The following is a 17,599-nucleotide window of genomic DNA, read 5'->3' on the forward strand; positions in this document are numbered from 1 at the left end:
GTGTCTACAAGGCTTTTGTACAAAAACGCGAGAGTACATACGAATGTGGTTGAAGTAGAGGCCAGGAGCAGTCATCCTGGGTAGGTAGGTATTTCTGTTGGCATATATGTATGGATCATATTGAGCAGAGCAAGGGTTTGGTGGCTGCTGCATGTGATGTGATTTAACACACTAAAGAAACACCACCTTCCAAAAACTCACAAAAAACAACGCGAGAAAGAATCTGAAGAAAAGTTTATAGAGGAGCTCCTCTTATCAAGGCTGCAGGACTATCGAAAGGCACATTTCACCCATGTTGAATGACAGTTGAGTTCATGGACACATACAATGCTCACATTTCATGGCAAAAAGACCGCATAATGATGGTACGTTGCGAAACATATATTCCAGGCTTCAGTTAAACACTAAAGTGATTATTTTAAGTGTATCATGTACATAACAAGAGCGGAACAGGCAGATGCATCCAATTACTGTAATTTACAAGGCAGTAATTCAAGCCCCAAATATATTTCTCCTTATTGGAGGAAGGCGGTACAGATTACGAGCAAAACGAGGGGCAGTGAATTGAGAGGGAGCCAGGGAGCTGCTGCCGTTGGGAAAACAACAGCCAGCACCTGCTGCAAGTCGGAGGGGCTTTAACTTTGCTAATTCATTTCACTCCGCTTCAGCAGCGAACGGCTGGGCTGGATCGGATGCTCTTGGGCCAGGAAGTAACCGAGAGCCGCGCCGGGGCCATGCCGCAGCGACGCAGGCACCCTGCAGAACAGATAAGTGCAGATTTTTGCTCGGTAGTGGGCAGAATAAAGTCCACTCGCGCTTCCTCTCTCGCTGTTTAGCGAGCTGCTTCGTGCTAATTACCTCTTTTCAACCGGCTCGTGGTTAAGTTTCACGTTGCGATGATTAATAATTAATCAAATGCATTTGAAAATTAATTTGGCAATTCTACACCTGATTGGCATGCTAATCTCTTCTGTGCAGCGGGGGTGTTATGGGAATAACCTCAGATATTCTGAGCCGCTAACTGAGGTGAATACATAAGGGTATTTATTATCTCGTGTGGTAAAAAGTAAAACAGTGAGTGGAAATGAACGCGTTCTCCAAGGTCTCTTTGTCTTTCAGGAAAGGAGTGATCTGCATTTTGCCTTGCCTGTATTAGGAACGTAACATCGATATTATCATGTCCAATCAAAACAAATGGACAAGTAAAGGCAAATTTGTAAAACGCCCCCACAGTTGATTTATTTCTGTTTAGCTGGTAGCAACTGCAGTAGATTTGATGCATTAATTATGGTACTAAAAAGAAAAATCACAAGGAGAACAACTTTTGCCATTTCCAGCTGTCCATGCCACTTCTCTCCAAAAATAACACTCATCTGGTAAAAGGGAAGAAGAGGGAGTATGCAGCTTCCACTGGACGTGTGGTCTCCACTAGTTTCGAGTCAGGAGTCCCTTTTTATAGGCAAACAGCCCCACAGCAGCCACAGAGGTGAAACACACGGTAGAGCTAAGCAGGCACAGCAGTCCTGGCACAGACGGCAGGTTCCGCTCCCAGAAGCTGGTGGTGAATGGTTGGGCTGGGACATCCTGGGGGAGAGAGGAGATGGTGCCACAGCAGGGTCTCCCTCACCGCGTGAGCAGGGACGCAGCAAATGTCCCCTGCGAGGCTGGGGACATCACAGGTTTTTCCCGAGAACGAGATCGGGGTGGGGAAGGAGGGTCAGGGCTGTAAAACACATACTGTCCGTGGGACAGCAAAAGTGGAGTTACTTGTGACTGGAAGGAGGTTATATTTAGCTTAAAACCATGGCCTGGGACTGAACAGAACTAGGCTGATATCCTGCATTTTGCAGTCCCCCAGGCTCTGAGATCCTTGTCCCTGGGTCTTGGCCATCCACCCCTCAGACAGGGGTAACAATATTCCTCGGATGAGTCGAAGACATGAATACCGTCAGCATGTGAGGTAACCAAAACCTCGACAAAGCGGGGACCACAGCCTGACTGAGGGGTGCACACCTGACCGGGTGACAACAAGAAAGTCTGGCTTACCTTTGACTCTGGCTCTGGCATCCAAATTTCATTCTCTGAGATCCTCCCCATACTGTGCAATATCTAGAAGAAAAAATTGTTTGTACCACATGAGAAACAATTAAAACCCACGCTACTTTCAGTTTTGGAAAAGCAGAGCGAGTCAGAGCAAGGTGACATTGATAAAAGGCATAACTATGACTAGCTGAAAGTGCTTTAGAACCAGAAATTGTATAGTGATTTCTCTGTTTATATCAGCAAAGAGAGAAGAAGGAGGTAGTTTGTGGTCATCAAACAGTCATGTGCCTAACCAGAGTTTTAAGGACAAAAGGACAGTTTCACAGAGTCATTTGTAAAAAATAGGACTTCACTCAGAAATCCACACAAACTACAGCTTCTCCAGCTGTTTATTTTATTTTTTTTTTTTCTGAGTACAAGTGAAAATGCATTTTCACATAACAGTTAGAGAAATAGCAAGGTGAGGTTACCATCACACACTCGGGATGCAAAGCCTGTTAGGAGTGATGCTGCTTGGATCACAAACTAGAAAGAGGAGAGATGCAACTCTGGGGCTTTCAAAGCATACAATGATGAAGGTATCTCTCGGCTATTCAGGCAGTACAAAGCTCACAGAGGATCTTGCTTGAGAATAAACTAATGGTAACAATCATGGAGGTTCTCGGGGGCAAATAAACGTCTCCAGAAGAGACAGTCAACTGTCTCTGTAACTACTGCTCACAGGCATGGAGAAAAGAAAAGAGAAATTAGGTGTCTTGAAACAGCAAGTAATGAGGATTATAAGGTGAATATGACATTCTATCAAGTGGAAGCAAAGGGCTGATTTTCCCTTAAATAACAACTCCGTGGCTCTGCCATACAGCAGTTGTAACTATGATGTACGCCCTTTAATGTTTTTTTTTTTTCCCCTCCCTCCAGACTGTTGTAAAGGGATTTCACTGTGACTGGGAACCCAGCCCAATGCGTGTCATTCTGAGGAGATTTAGACATTATCAGAGCCGCCCATTATGAATTCATAAAGCTGAGCTAACGGTACTCTGTCGTAAAAGGAGAAACAGAAGGGATAGATCAAAAATGAGAACAATGCTCAGATTTCCAGATTGCTGCACAGGAAATAGCTGCGAGCATTTGTAATGACTTAAATTACTTTTAAAACATACAGTGATTAATTTGTTAGAAATTGTGGTAGTATATCTAAGGGCAGCATCATGTTTGAGGTTTTTTTCCTCTAGACATGAGGTATATGGCATGAGCTTTGTTGTAAGTCTCCAGTGCAGCAACACACTGCGTAATGTTCTGATTTGGGTAAGAATCTTGGCTTCACTTTATTCAATAATAAACTTAGTAAAGTTAGAAGAAAAAAAAAAAAAAGGCTTTGGTTCACATCCTTTTCTGGGATTCTTCCCCATCAATTCTAGGAGGCTCTGCACAATTACAGAGTGTGATGCACAAAATCAGACCCCTCCAAGCTGTACTTAATCCTTTTTAACCTTTTAATAGAGATGTTGAAAGCAAACCAACAGCCTGTACCTCTCTGGCTGCTCTCTCTCCTGCCTGTACGGCCCCCTCCATGTATCCACTCCACTGGGTAGCTGTCTCCGTGCCAGCAAAGTAGATTCTGTCAATGGGCTGGCGAATAATCCTTCAAAACAAATGGAGAATGTCAGATGACGAGTAACAGGAAAACGATGATCCTTCTAAAAGTGATTTATGGGCTTGGATGGAGTGCTGAACTTCAGTTCTCCAGAATTCCTGCAGACTGGGGCTGGGGAGCATAGTGCAATGAGCTGCCCCTGCAGGACCACGGACTTGCTTCTGTACGCAAAACTCAAGATCTGAGAGAAAGAAAATCTAAGGCATAAATCAGTGTGCCCAGTTTCCGTGCAAAATAATATGAGCCTTATTTTTGTGCTGGGATAAGGGATAACCCTAACAGCCCCCAGAAATGCAGGGCAGCGGATAGATTTTACGTCTTCTGCATGGCAGCTTAGTTGCTATCCTGCCATTGCAATGGAATGTTTTTGCAGTGATGGGTCACTAATATCAGATTCTATTTGGAGGCTGGACTTGCCTGGCTGCAAGTTCTGCCAAAAGGGGACGGCAGCTGAAGGCCTCAGAGTTCAGAGGGTTGCGTTCTCCCTGCAGGGTCATACAAGCCAGCGCTTCAGTCAGGCAAAGCTGCCCAAGCATCCCAGTCAACCCACCCACAGGTAATGAGCTCCCTTTCCCATAGAGAGATACACTTCCTCTAAGGGCTCCCACCTAACGCCCGATTAGGTTTTCCCTGTCTGCCTGACACCAGCTCCCCCAGGTCAGAGGCCTCAGCCATCTCTACCCAAATGTTCAGATAAACTACGAGGCTGTGCACGAGATGACTTCTTCCCACTCGCACCTTGGCACAGAGGCAGGGTGTAACTCCATGATGGGCATGCTAAGGAGCACATGCTGTGATGTCCTACAGGGTTTGTCTGGTCTTTGGCTATGGATACAAAATTTATCTGCTTGTTCCTATTATGTGCTGAACCGTGCCTTCCACATGCTTTTCAGTGATACACCTAGTATTAATCCGTATTATCTAACACTTTCCTTTAGGAATACAGCAATTCCGCATGGGGAGGGCATGGGAGGCTTTGCTGGGTGGGAGGAGTGAATGAGTTTTCATGTAAGGGTTTTACGTCTTCCTCTCGTGATGTGACTCAATGGGCTTCACCGGAACCTGGGGCTCCACCTACATCATCAGTGGAGACACTTCATCTGTCCAAGGTGTGTGCCCTCAAGGTCTTAGAAAGCATTAAAGGGATCTAATGCAAATACTGCATAGCAGCAAATGCTGTGAGTAACCTAGTGGGGAAAGGTTCCCTGGCTCTGGCAGGTCTCCTTGTGACTATGCTTTGTTTCCTTGAAAGTCACAAGAGAAACTCTGCTCTTACTGAAGTCAACAAGAAGATCCTTGGGGAGTAGAGGAGTGGAAAGCAGGTTGGAGTTCCCACAATATGCTACGTATGCCATAAGTTTGTTGCGTAAGGTATATCATTGTACACAAGCTAAGAAATGTAAATTAGAAAGCAAAGCATTCGCTGTTTTACCTTCCGTAAGAATGCATTATGCCTGGTGGGAAGTAGGCTGTGTAACAACCCCCTGAATATTGCTCCATGCTCCAGTTCTTTTCTTCATAATGCACAGGCTGTAAGTATTAGCAAATTAGAGAATGAAACAGTGGCAGAGAAATTGGAAACAAAACCCCGATTTCCTTTGAAGAGGGGAAATACAGACTAGGATACCTGTCAAAGGAGTGCCGTGTCATCTGGCTAACGCTATCCATCTGCACAAAACAAATCTTTGCACTTTTACAGAAGCCCTAGCCTCCCATGGGGAAATGACAGCATAAATAAAACCACTGCCTTCTCTTTTCTTGGAAAAAGTGAGACTGGCAGCTCTTTTCTTCCTGTACTAGATGCTGCTGCTCTCCCCTTGGGAGTACAGATTGTATGGCACAACATGCAATTTTAGGTACACGCTTTAGGTACCAGGAATTTTGGCTTCATCCTCCAGAGTAAAGGAGTAACATTACTGTACAACAGAGGTAAAAGCAGGCATTCACTTCTTACATGTAAAGCCTCTTCCATCCCCATTGCCTTGGCATACGCCTCACAGATCTTCTTCTTCCTATATGAAAATAAAATCAGAGTCAGAAAAAACAAGGTGGAAAAACAACTCTCAGTTATTGCCCTTATATGAAAACCACGTTTATTACAATACATTAGAAAGTTGGGTTTGGCTTTTTTTTAATGTCTGATTTCAAGTTCTTATCTGAACATACATATTTCAAATGCTGATGCCTAAATGCAACATCCGAAATGGATCCAGGGAATGGGAAATGAAGGTTGATTTTGGCAATGAGCTCTAAAAAAATAAATCTTTGTGCAGTTATTTTAGGATGCAGAACCAATTCATTCTCATGTTCACTGGTGTAAGACCAGAAGAGAAGCAATATAAATCAATGAAATCTGTTCAGATTTACTATAGCTAAGAACAAAATATGAGCTGGAGAATACCACTCACATTCCTAAGCAGAACTCCTCCTTCACTTGCACGTGCACCGCAAATCACATTTAGAAAGTACTATTTGTTCATTTCACAGACTAAAGGAGAAACCATACTGTTGTAAAGACGGAGGTTTAAAAATTTTATCACCCAGTCTAAATGTGAAGGATACCCAAAACTATGCATGTCAGCGCTCCCTATATCCCTGGGGTGAAGCATCATTTAGTGGGAATGCAGTCTGGAAATGTCTTCGGAGAAAACGTCGTGGTTCACATAGAGATACAGAGCTGATAAGTCATAACATGGAAGAGTGGGCAGGACTTGGAAACTCAGAAATATCCATAACTGGATGGATATTAGCATTAGTGTCTTGGCCTGTTTATGCCAAAAGCTGAATTTTTGCCCAACTTTCCAGCATTGGTAGTTGCACTGAGCATGTGTATACGTGCATATGCACACATATATTTACACACATTCCTGTGGGGAAACATCCCAGACAACCGACTTACTTCTGAAATATTTACAGTTTCTGAAGTCTTACCTCTCCTCCTTGCTGAGACGGGCCAGTTTAACAGCCTTTCTGGTAAGGATGAAACTGAAAAGAAAAATACGGCACGTAAATATCACGCAGTGTCAGCACCCCAGCTGCTTCACAAGCTCTTGCTTGAAATTACTCTAAAAAAAGACAGGCAAAGCACTTTACCGGTACGTAAGGGGCTTGACATTTTTTCATCATACCTCATCACTTAATAATTACGAGTCACGTGGGTGAGAAGGCCTGTGCAGGGCAGCCTGCGGAGTTAATTGAAAGGGAGAGCGTGCATTCCCAGGGGGCAGGCGCAGAGGACTGCCTGGCAGCTACCAGATGAGAAAGTTGGGGATTGCAAGTGTGTTTTCAAAGCTGCCAGCTCTGGCCTTGTTTTGCTCCACAGGAATGAACTCTCCATCCCCACTGACTCAGGAGAGCAAAGTTATACCCAAAGTGAGCAGACAGACGACAGTGTCCGACAAACTAGTCGGCACTGCCTGCCCTCTTATACCTAAGTCTTATCCCTAAGGACGGAGACCCTGAGTTTTCTTGAGCTTTTGAAGTCCCGCAGGCAGCTGGCCATGCCACTGCCTGTGTCATCTGCTGTTAATAAGTAACGGGAGCTCGCTGCTCAGACAAGCGCTGCACAGTGTCATGGACCAGTCCTGTTAAAACTGGGATTAATGTTTATTCAGCTTGAAGGAAACAGATTTGGTGTTTAGGTCATCTGACCTTAGTGGAGATATCCAGGGGATGAAGTACGTTCCTGCACTCTTTTAGAAAGTCGCATAAACCCACAAGGGGAAAGCAGGAAAGTGTTTGTCATATGGGGTTTGGAGGCAGCTTATTGCTCTCAGGTCATAGAATTTTTTAAGCCTTGAACATGTCCATAAACATGTACAGTTCAGTAGAAGTGGAAAGCTTTCCTTGCCAGATACTTAAGGAGTAGCTGCCTCAGATTCATATTGGTCTTTTTTGGGCAGTCTCACCTCAGATTACAGCGGAAACATTTGTGAAGATTGTTTGTTCATATTGGCTTAACCGATTTTAAAAGCCAGTCAATGCTGTTACATATTTCCCCATCTGTTTGTCCAAACTTCAACTTTTTCACTTGGAAGTTTCTTCAGAATCACAATTTCTTCACTGCACAGCTGCTGCCCCGCTCAACCACCAGCTGATATCTGTTGTCCTGACTCAGCTCAATGGGGAGAGGAGGCAAATGAGGATTTCTTGGAGAACTGGATTTTCATTTTGGCCCAGGCGCTAAACACGAGGCCCAACATAAGCCAAACACAGGCTCACAAAGCCGGGTAAGAAAGGGATTTCTTTCTAAATCTACTCCACAGCAAAAAAACATTAACTGAATGCTTAAAATGAACTACAGCCGAATTCAGCAACTCCTTCCCAACCATCTCCTTTGTATCAGGCTATTTGTAGCAGAAGCTTCACGTAAAAGCTTATATGGAGTAGAGAGGCACAAGAGGCTTGTCAGAAGCGCTCTCCTCCATCTATGAAGATTGTAGGAGTGGGCCTCGCTGATGCGACTTGCCCATTTGCCCTCTTCCTCCTCCTCCCACTCCTTCATAAAAAACCAAATACACATCTGTAAGTATGGGCTAGAAGCTCCTAACCCCATGATGGCAGGGAAAGATCCATCAGGTTTCGTGTCATCTATGGTTATTCCAATTGGAGACTCTTCATCCTCAATGACGAGGGAACCGCAATAACCTAAGGGGGGAAAAGAAAACAAAATGACTGTCAGAGAAACTTGTTGATAATCATTTTTTTCTGGTAGTAGTGAGCAAGGAAAATTATCCATACAAGGAATTGCACAATAATTTCTTCATCATAAATAATACCTACATGTCTGAAGTGTTTTTGGAACAGTCTCTCTCTCTTCTCTTCCCTCTGACTCGGGGACATTTTGTACACAGACTTATAAAAGTCATATTTAAATTCCATTATCACTTAGCAAGGAATTTCTGTGGATTGTTGCAAGTCCCTTTGGCTTTCTATATCGGGGGCAATAAACATTAAAAATAAACTGATCTAGAAGAACTATCATGGTTCATTCCATAAATAACTTTGGTCAAAACAACAACAGCAGCAACAAAACCCAGTGTAATTACATCTGGTCACTGTGGACTGAAATTAACACCCTGTACTGATTTTGCTGACAATATGACTGTCGGGAATGGTGTCCCATAACAATAATGCAGCAGAAACATGGGCTGACTAATCTAGTATCACATCAGTAAATGTTTCAGATGAATATACAAAAAATCCCATATAGATAACAATGTACAAATCTGCCTACATTTCTTTCTAATCCCAATGGCTGGTTTATGCTCTGAAACATGCAAAATTTCAGCAAAGAAATATTCTCGTCAAGTGCAACTCTCAGTATCTTTACATAGGAAGTGGAAACTAATCTGTTCATACAAATAGTTCTGGAAACGGTATCAATTAAAGCTGAGAAACACATGATGTTGCAGTACACAGAAAAAATATCTTGAGTTAAACAAAAAGCTAACCTACTTTCTCCAGTCCTCTGAGATATCAACTCTGTAGAACAGAGGATTAAAAACCGGGGAAGGTCTTGCTTACACCTTAAGCTCTCCTTGTCATCTGCTGTAAATTCTCTTCGGCTGCCCTAACTCTGTCCCTGGCAGGGAGAAGCACGGACTTGCTGCTGCGGGGTCACTGCTGCTGTGCATTGCAAGTTTCAGCAACGCTTCCTGGGGAAACTCTGCTTGGTCTGTCAGCCATCCCCCCTCGCAAGCAACAATGAGATTCGGGATCCTATTTGGGTCTGAACTCATCTCAGGAAAAGGTGTGCACTCAAGCTTGGAGGAAGAGCTCTCCTTTCTAAGGAGCTTTACCTTTCATTTCTCTGTGTGTTCGGTTTGGGGGGTTTTGCACGTTTAGTCCCCCACCTTGGATTTTTTCCCTGATAGACAGTAGAGCTTCAAAACTAGCGTAGCACGGGGCTCCCCAGCCCTTCACTTTCCCCACATACCCTTCCTCTCCCAGAAGGCTTCCCTGTAGTACATCATGCATTTTATGACACACCCCATAGGCAAACGCTGAATTAACTGGTTTCTCTTTGGCGGCAGTTCTGGTTTGTAATGAATCTTCGTTGTCAGGATGGGAGGGATTGCGCTGATCACATACTTGCCCTGAAATGTAAAACACAGTCATAGAATCATAGAATTGTCTAGGTTGGAAAAGACCCTTGGGATCATCGAGTCCAACCATCTACCCTACTCTACAAAGTTCTCCCATACACCATATCCCCCAACACCACATCTAAACGTCTCTTAAACACATCCAGGGATGGGGACTCAACCACCTCCCTGGGCAGTCTATTCCAATGCCCGACCACTCTTCCTGTGAAAAATTCTTTCCTAACGTTCAGTCTAAATCTACCCTGGTGGAGCTTGAAGCCATTCCCTCTTGTTCTGTCTGTACAGACAAGGCGCTGCCTCTCACCGAGCTCACCCCATAGGACACCTTTCAAAGAAAGATGGTGTTATCAGTTGTTAACAACCTTCCCACACCTGACTTTGCTGCTTGGCTTTCCCACAGATATTTCTAGGTGACCCAAATAATTCTGCCATTTCAGAAAAAGAAGCTGAGAAAAACACATTGTTTTGTGGCTAGATGATTCTTGACAGCTTTCTGGACACTACAGGACCAGAGATGAAACTTGGCTGTAGACAGGTTGGGAATGGGACAAGATAGATCTTATGGCATAGGTAAAAGTGCATTTCACCGTGCCCAGGAAAATGTGACCCACATTTGTTGAAATTATAAGCTGCTAAAAAAAAAAAAAATCAGTATTTTGAGCATGTTCACAGGATACTACTTCAGGAACAGAAACACCGATGGTGATTTCAGCTTTCCTGAACATGCTCCATCCCTTTGTAGGATGGTCTGTGTCTGACCGGAGCAATGAAGGACACTCTGCTTTGGGGCTCGTGATTGACACTCTATCACAACAGATGCTGCTGCTCTCAGGCGCTCTGATGCTGGTGGGGCTGCTGAGTGCAGGAAGGCTGTCTCCTCCGGCTTGGCTGCTGCTGGAGGGACAAGCCTGTGGCTTAACTCCAGGGTTTAAAAATGCCTGGGGAAGGGAGAGAGTCCCTCCTCCAGGACATCCTTAGACCGGCTTCTCTGCCAAACAGCCCCTTCCCTTTCTCCTCCAAACACTGCCACCGGTGAGATGGGGGTCTCGCAGACCATGATGGTCTCGCACAAACCCCCGTGGGCAGGCTGGGCTCTCCGTGCAGAAGGGAGCTGCCGCCCCGTGGGTGCCACTGTGGGTAATCATGTACTGATGGAGCATTTCACAGCGCCACTGCACAGAAGTGAAATCTACTAAAGGTGTTTGAAATGTTTTTTTTTGTTGTTGTTGTTGTTCTGCAAAGTACAAACTTAGATACGAACAAGAACGTTATTTTTCCTTTTTTTTGACGTGGTCTCAATGTAGAACTAAAATGTAAAAATATACAATCACAGAAAAAGTAAAGGCAGAAAAGGCAGAGTAAAGACAGAAACTAACTAGCAGAACAGCAAGAAGAGACCCAGTCATAAATAAAGCTGTAAAGCAGGTTTCACAGAGCGTCAGCGTAGTCTGAGAAATAGACACGCACAAATGAGTACTTCCTGATTACATCTGGCTAAGAGCTACAGCAGATGTATTCCCCCACTAAATGCATACTCTACTTTTATTCTGATCAAATTACCTCATATATCTCATGGTTTAGAGTCTCCACAATGACATTATCACCTGTCTGATCAATACGGACCACGGGTCTCTCCAGTTTAACTCTGCCTTTGAGGCGTTCCATTATTTTCTCCGATATCTGACCAGAACCCCCTTTAAACTTCCTCTCCTACAAAACAAACAGAAAAGAAACACAAACAAAAAATCACCAGCATTAATCACAATGAGATTGAATATGACTTCTGCTCATAATCAAGACATTCCAGGCCAAATGTCCAAGTCCTAAGGGTGCATAAAGAGGCCCAGACTTTCAGAAGACTGAAGGCAAGTGGGGTTTGCTGCCTAAACGGCTTTTGCAATGGCTTCCTCAATTAGCCAGCTTAAAGACTCTTGAAGCCCAGAGAACAAACACATATAATGCAGGTATTTTAGCTAGTATAAACATATCACTTCATTAAAAAGAGGGTTTGAGTATTGTACCCATCACCGTGCTACCAAAACCCTCGTCTGTGACAAAGACCCCAACTTGCATCTGTACAGTGAAAACCTGCACCTGCCCAGAAGCAAGGCAGATCTTTAACTGGGTCTGGCCTCGAGTGCAGCAGGCAATGAGTTTTATCTGTCCCCGGGAAGACACAAAGACATTGCTGTCTGGAAAAAAGGACAATCTGTGACACTTATTTCCTTTCCATGTCTGTACAGAGGCTCAGGGGAAACACTAACCCTCTACCAGCCACCAGAATTGCATCTAGCAGCTCGCTTTTACATACAAGATGCTGGTACTGGCAGGGACAAAAGGATCCACTAAGTCTTGTGCTGAAAGACTGGAATGGCTGTCTGAAGAAGTTTTATAAGACTCATCATGGCTGCTAAGTCAGAAACCCTTAGAGGAGAGGTTTTGTTCAACTGATTTTTATTGGGGTGAGGGGAGTGGGAAGGATGGTAGAAACCAAGACAGCTTGCCCCATCCAAGCACAAGGAAAAGGAAGTGCTCCTGCCAGGCTAGCTTTCCCCTCTCCACGTGTCTTATTTAGCTACAAGTATCTTGGGATTAATTTTATTTTTAATTCTTGCTGCAACGTCTAGCAGTTGCTGACATGGGACAGCAAATGCGGCTGAGGGACTCCTGAAGAGGAAGGGTCTTAGGCCTTTCTGCTACCTCAGAGCAGCATTAGCTCTCCTTACATCCTTCTTGACACATCGTTGTCTATTACCCCAATGGACAGATGTTGATGGAGACTTCGCATCTCTCCAGGTAACTTCTCTTAATGTGTCCCTATCCTGGCACCCTCGGAAGGATGTGGTATTGTCTCCACTTTTGCTGTTGGTATCTTAAGTCTGAAATGCTGCGTGTGCTTTCTGAGGCTGCGTTAACTGAGGTAAGAGGCTAGTAAAGGGTGCCGACATACCACATCCAAATTACTTTGACAGCCCCCTCTCCCCATTTCTGAAACTTCATCCAGAACAATCACATGAAAACCATGATGTTCTTCTGCAGGCAACCAGGCACCTGCTACAGCCAAGACGAGAAAGTCTGAAGTAGCTCATAAAACATGCTGCTGTGTGAGCTGTCTCAAGAAGGAAGGTGTCTTTTGTTATCTACTTCCAACTCTTGTCATTAGAGGCTTCAATGCCAAAAAAACGTATTTTGCTCTGAAGTACACTTGCTTTGAACTCTTGAAAACATTCAAATGTGCTAAGTAACTCATAGAAAACAAATTGGCAAAAAAAAGCAACAAAACAGCAAGAAAAGGACTGTGCTGAAGTGAATGCAGGACAAAACAATTGATTAAATTGTCCCAATTTATCCCAAAGCCTAGCTAATAAAATTCCTCATTGTACAAAGTTAGCCGAGAGGGCTGTTCCACTCCATGAGAACACAATTGTCTCCGGCGACACAAGAACTTGGTGTTTCATGCTCTCTTCATTAATTGCAGCGCTTTGATGGGTACAACACTCCACTTGCTCTTTATGGTTTCAAGAGAGGAGGAAGAATATAAGACATTTTGTACCTGGCCCCCATTGGTGATAGAGAAAATCCTGGCTGTGCCCCCACACTGCCTCACGTACCACAGGAACCAGAGAGCGGAGACCTCATGAGGCTCAGACGTGACGTTGACGTTCACGAAGAAGGTGGCAAATTCTTTAGCAGCTCTGCATGAGACACAGGAGCAGAAACGGGCAGTGAATAAATGTGACTTCCTGACTGCTTTCAGGGTTTTCTTTGTTATTCTTGGTAAGGGCTGCTTTCCCAAAGTCAGTAAAGCCAAGATGATTTATATCTGTCTTATTTTTTAGCCCGTAGAGACTGTTTCAATGGGTTTATATCAGCACCTCCCTCCCTCCAAAAGCATTTACCCATTCAGTTTGAAAGCCCACTGATTCCACCTTAGTTATTTCTTTAAGCAGTTTCCTAGCTGCTGTTCTTTTCATCACAAATATTTTTCTCAACAGGAGAATGCATTTGGTAACCAGTTACTGAAACTCTTCTGCATTTCTCCTCCATGGGGAGTTCATCGGGCACATCATTCCCAAGCTCTGATGGTTCCCGAGGGACTCAACTAGCCATGCAGCCAAGACATTCTCCATCTCCCATGGAACACTGCTACACAGACCTTCTGTGAAACCAAGAATCAGAGATAGTAAATAACCCAGAGGAAAAAAACTGGCAATCGTTGGCATAAATATAAGGAGAGGGTCAACTATCTACCACAGTAAGTCCTCTGAACGTAAACAGAGTTACAGCAGCAAGAAACGAGGACCTGGCTATTCACATTTCTTTCATTTGTGGCTACAGATTGCGAAGAGAATTGAGATCGTTTTGCAAAGAAGGCGAAAGGTCTTCGACCTGGATGAAGTTTCATAAAACAACACGGATTTAAAATCATCTGCTAAAGGAAGGAACTTTGCAAGTTATCTGGGCTAAAATATGTAACTTATGAAGATTTATAGCCTCATTTCCCTGAGCATGAAGTCCAGTCACCTCTATTTCACTAGCCAGGGTATGAAAACATCCTGCATGCAAGAACCCTCTGCCACAGTCCTGAAAGCACCAAGACACTAAACAGTTTTAGCAGGTTCAGACCTGATACATGTGAAGAGAGTCTCCAGGATCTTCTTTTATAATCTTGACCCAAGTCACACAAGAAAATGCTGCGAAAGAGCTTTCCTGTTTAGGGCACTACAGTTTTTAACTATGTGTAGAAAAATCGGGCTTGGCTTGAAGATCTAAAATGGCTTTTTACTGCATTTTTGAAAGTGTTTCAGCTGAGCACATCCATTAAAACTGGAGTGCTGCAAAACCATTTGCAGTAGAAGCAGTCGTGCAGAGAAACGTGTTACAGGAGAGATCACTATAAACCCAATTCTGCTTATACTCCACTGGCTCCCCGACTAAGAGGAACAGTAAAAACTGGAAGAGGAAGGGCCAGTGCACTTGCAACAGAAAAGGTAGTTCAAAGTACCTGAGTTTGCAGGCAAATGGCTCATAAAACTAATTGTACAGAAAACTGCAATGCCACAGAGAGCAAGAGAAAGTCCAAACGGCCGTACCTCGTATCACATGGAGATGGAGTAAGATTTAAGCCAGCAAAAATAAATTTCAAACGGAAAGTTTTGGTCAGGAAGCAGCAGGCACAGCGCTAAACCACAGTCAGAATGAAAGGGCAAACAGAGCACAGCCGCACATAAAAAAAAAAAAAAAAAAGACGCTGAATACAAGGGCGGGAGAATAGCGCAGGGGCTGTCAGAGCAAGCGGGGAGACAAGTGCTCATATGAGCACACGTCTCTTTAAAGACAATTAATTGAAAAAGGAAAGGAAGAAAAAAGTATTTCCAGTTGTCATCACGTCACATTGAACGCTGTTCCTTTTCTTATTTGTGCAGTGTGATCCCCCACAGACATAAAAAACACACCGGCCGTTTTCTAGGTGATCCAACACCTTGGGCCCTCTTCCTACCCGCTGGGGTTGATGCTCTGTGGGACCTGCTACTCACAAACAAGGAAGACCTGTCGGGTGATGCAAGGGTGAAGGGCAGCCTTGGGTGCAGTGGCCATGACGCTGTGGAGTTTAAAATCCTCAGAGGAGTAAGAAAAGCAGCAGGATTGCAACCCCGGATTTCGGAAGAGAGGATTTTATCGTCCTCAAGGATCTGCTTGGCAGCATCTCATGGGAAATCAGCCTGCCAGGCGAAGAGGCCCAGGAAAGCTGGCTGGCATTCAAGGACAGCTTCCCAGGAGCAGAGGGAGGGTGCGCTGCAATGGGCAGAGCTGAGCAAGTGCAGCAGAAGGCTCGCTGGGATGAACACGGAGCTCCCGAGCTGACCATTCTCAGGCACAAACCAGCCAGGGAGGTGAAAGGCAACCAGAAAGGCTGTCTCGGCTGCCTTGCTTCTCGCCAAGGGTTTTGGAGGCCCTGCAGGTGCTACTGCTGAAACAAGGAGCAGCATTTGAGCTTCTCCGGAGTTTCCAGAGCCAATAGCTGCTCACTTCTCCCCCGCTCCTTGGGTCCTGCGCTGCCCCATCCATTGAGCAACCACCGGAAACACCGGAAAGCAGCTGCCCTCTGGCACGGCGTGCTGCTCTCCGATGTGCCAGTGGGACCTGCCTGCTCCGTGGTACGTGTGATGCAACTCACACCGTAAAAGCAGATACATATGATAACTGTGCTGGAGAGGACGTAGCCAAGAGCCAGAGGACAATCGCTCCTCAGCTCCTCACCTGCTGTGGGGCTGGGTAAGCCCCCTCACCTCCTTCTGCCTCCATTTCTGTGCCTGTGCCTGCTAATGACCTTTATTCATGCCTACACAGCGGAGTTTTATTAACGTGTTGCTTTTTCTAAAGGCAAAGGCACATGCTCTCCAAGTGAGTGAAGTGAAAGCGTGGTGGGAAGAGCCCACGCTGTCACTCCTGTGGGCATGTGCCTGCTGAGGCACACCCGAGGGTTCCCCAGCACCTTTAATCCCACCTGCCAGCCAACCCAAACTCTGCGTACCGCCTTACCATCCACAAGCCCTCACCCACCACCTGACAACAGCCCATCACAAAGACCAGCCTCATCTCAAACGCCTCCTGCTCTCCCACCGCCTGTACCCCAGCTGTACCCCAGAATTTGCCAGGGAGCCACTATCATTCTGCAGCTGGATTTCAAAGTGAATAAAGAGTTATGTACTTAGTCCAGCAAATCTTATTTATCAGCTCTTTCATGGTCATTTTGTCCCATTCTTCAGCATGCGGAGCGTTCCATGGTGCTTCAGGAGGAATCTGGAGACAGAGGCAAAATATTTAAGAAATTTTTCAGTACTGTGTCATTGCCTGGTCATAGCTAGTTAGTAGCACAGAGTTAATTGATATGTTGGCCAGGAGTTGCTTTTGTTCCCTGCACATTTGGAATAAATTCACTAAATGGAACAGTTTTGATACACACCTTTAGGCATGAGTTGTACCGTGACCACCAAATCTGGCTTTGTCTGACCAATGAACTACATGCATATGCCAGGACTCATCTGGCCTTTAGTCGTCCAAAAGTGAGGTGTCTATTCTGATTTAGTTGTCTTGGTGTCCTCTAACAGCTGAAGGAAAATTTCTTTCTCCAGCCAGGGATTCAGTCAGTTACAAGATGGGTATCCGAAGGCTTCTATGTCTCCCTCAACTACAGAGGGAGCAAAAACGTCTAGATACTATTAAATTATTTTAAACGGTTAAATTCTTAATAATAATCCATTGCGTGTAAGTACCATGACATGTGAGGACACTACCGTATATTTGAATCTTTAAAAAATATAAATTATTTGACAAAAAAAAGTGTAGCATCATGCACAAATTTGATTCCGCAAAACCGCATAAACCCAACGAACTTTGCAGGAATACAGTCAGTTATGCTTGAAGTTTATTGTAAAGTAGGGCTCCTGGTTTGTAGCCAGATTATAAGGCAACTGATAAATATTTGAAAGACAGCATGACGCTCCAGGGGCTACTCGTTGCACACAGGAAGATCTGCAGTTGTACTGCTTGAATTTTGAAGGCAATTTATGGTTTAAGAATTTTAGAAATAAAAGCCAAACTGGAGCCCAGCTTAGGCAGCCACAAAAAAGAATCATCCTTACCCAAAACCGCTGGCACAGGGGAAGGGGAAAACCCCTTCTTGTGGAATGGTTTTCCCTGGCATGAGAAAGTACATACACTGAGGCTCGACCTCATTTTTTTTTCAGGTATCTTAAGACACCTCCAGATCTTTTTGTATCCTCTCATAGAC

At 44.6% G+C, this 17,599-nt stretch overlaps 1 protein-coding gene across 1 annotated transcript in view; it reads right to left on the bottom strand.

The window, feature by feature from the left end:
• Window positions 1-217: 217 nt before the first annotated feature.
• The window catches only part of LOC309678478 (amine oxidase [flavin-containing] A-like), a 39,175-nt gene continuing 21,793 nt past the window's right edge, over window positions 218-17,599 (bottom strand). The window contains exons 5-15 of the mRNA XM_082491522.1: window positions 16,517-16,608; window positions 13,358-13,499; window positions 11,365-11,514; window positions 9,636-9,795; window positions 8,248-8,344; window positions 6,629-6,682; window positions 5,652-5,709; window positions 5,130-5,227; window positions 3,574-3,685; window positions 2,047-2,109; window positions 218-1,584 (exon numbers count right to left, since the gene is read on the bottom strand). Of these exons, the coding sequence (XP_082347648.1) occupies window positions 1,429-1,584; window positions 2,047-2,109; window positions 3,574-3,685; window positions 5,130-5,227; window positions 5,652-5,709; window positions 6,629-6,682; window positions 8,248-8,344; window positions 9,636-9,795; window positions 11,365-11,514; window positions 13,358-13,499; window positions 16,517-16,608 (1,182 nt within the window). The 3' untranslated portion in view covers window positions 218-1,428. The remainder of the gene's footprint in view (window positions 1,585-2,046; window positions 2,110-3,573; window positions 3,686-5,129; window positions 5,228-5,651; window positions 5,710-6,628; window positions 6,683-8,247; window positions 8,345-9,635; window positions 9,796-11,364; window positions 11,515-13,357; window positions 13,500-16,516; window positions 16,609-17,599) is intronic.

The sequence above is a fragment of the Vanellus vanellus genome (genome assembly GCF_965231255.1).
Source record: "Vanellus vanellus genome assembly, chromosome: 1".
NCBI lineage: Eukaryota > Metazoa > Chordata > Aves > Charadriiformes > Charadriidae > Vanellus > Vanellus vanellus.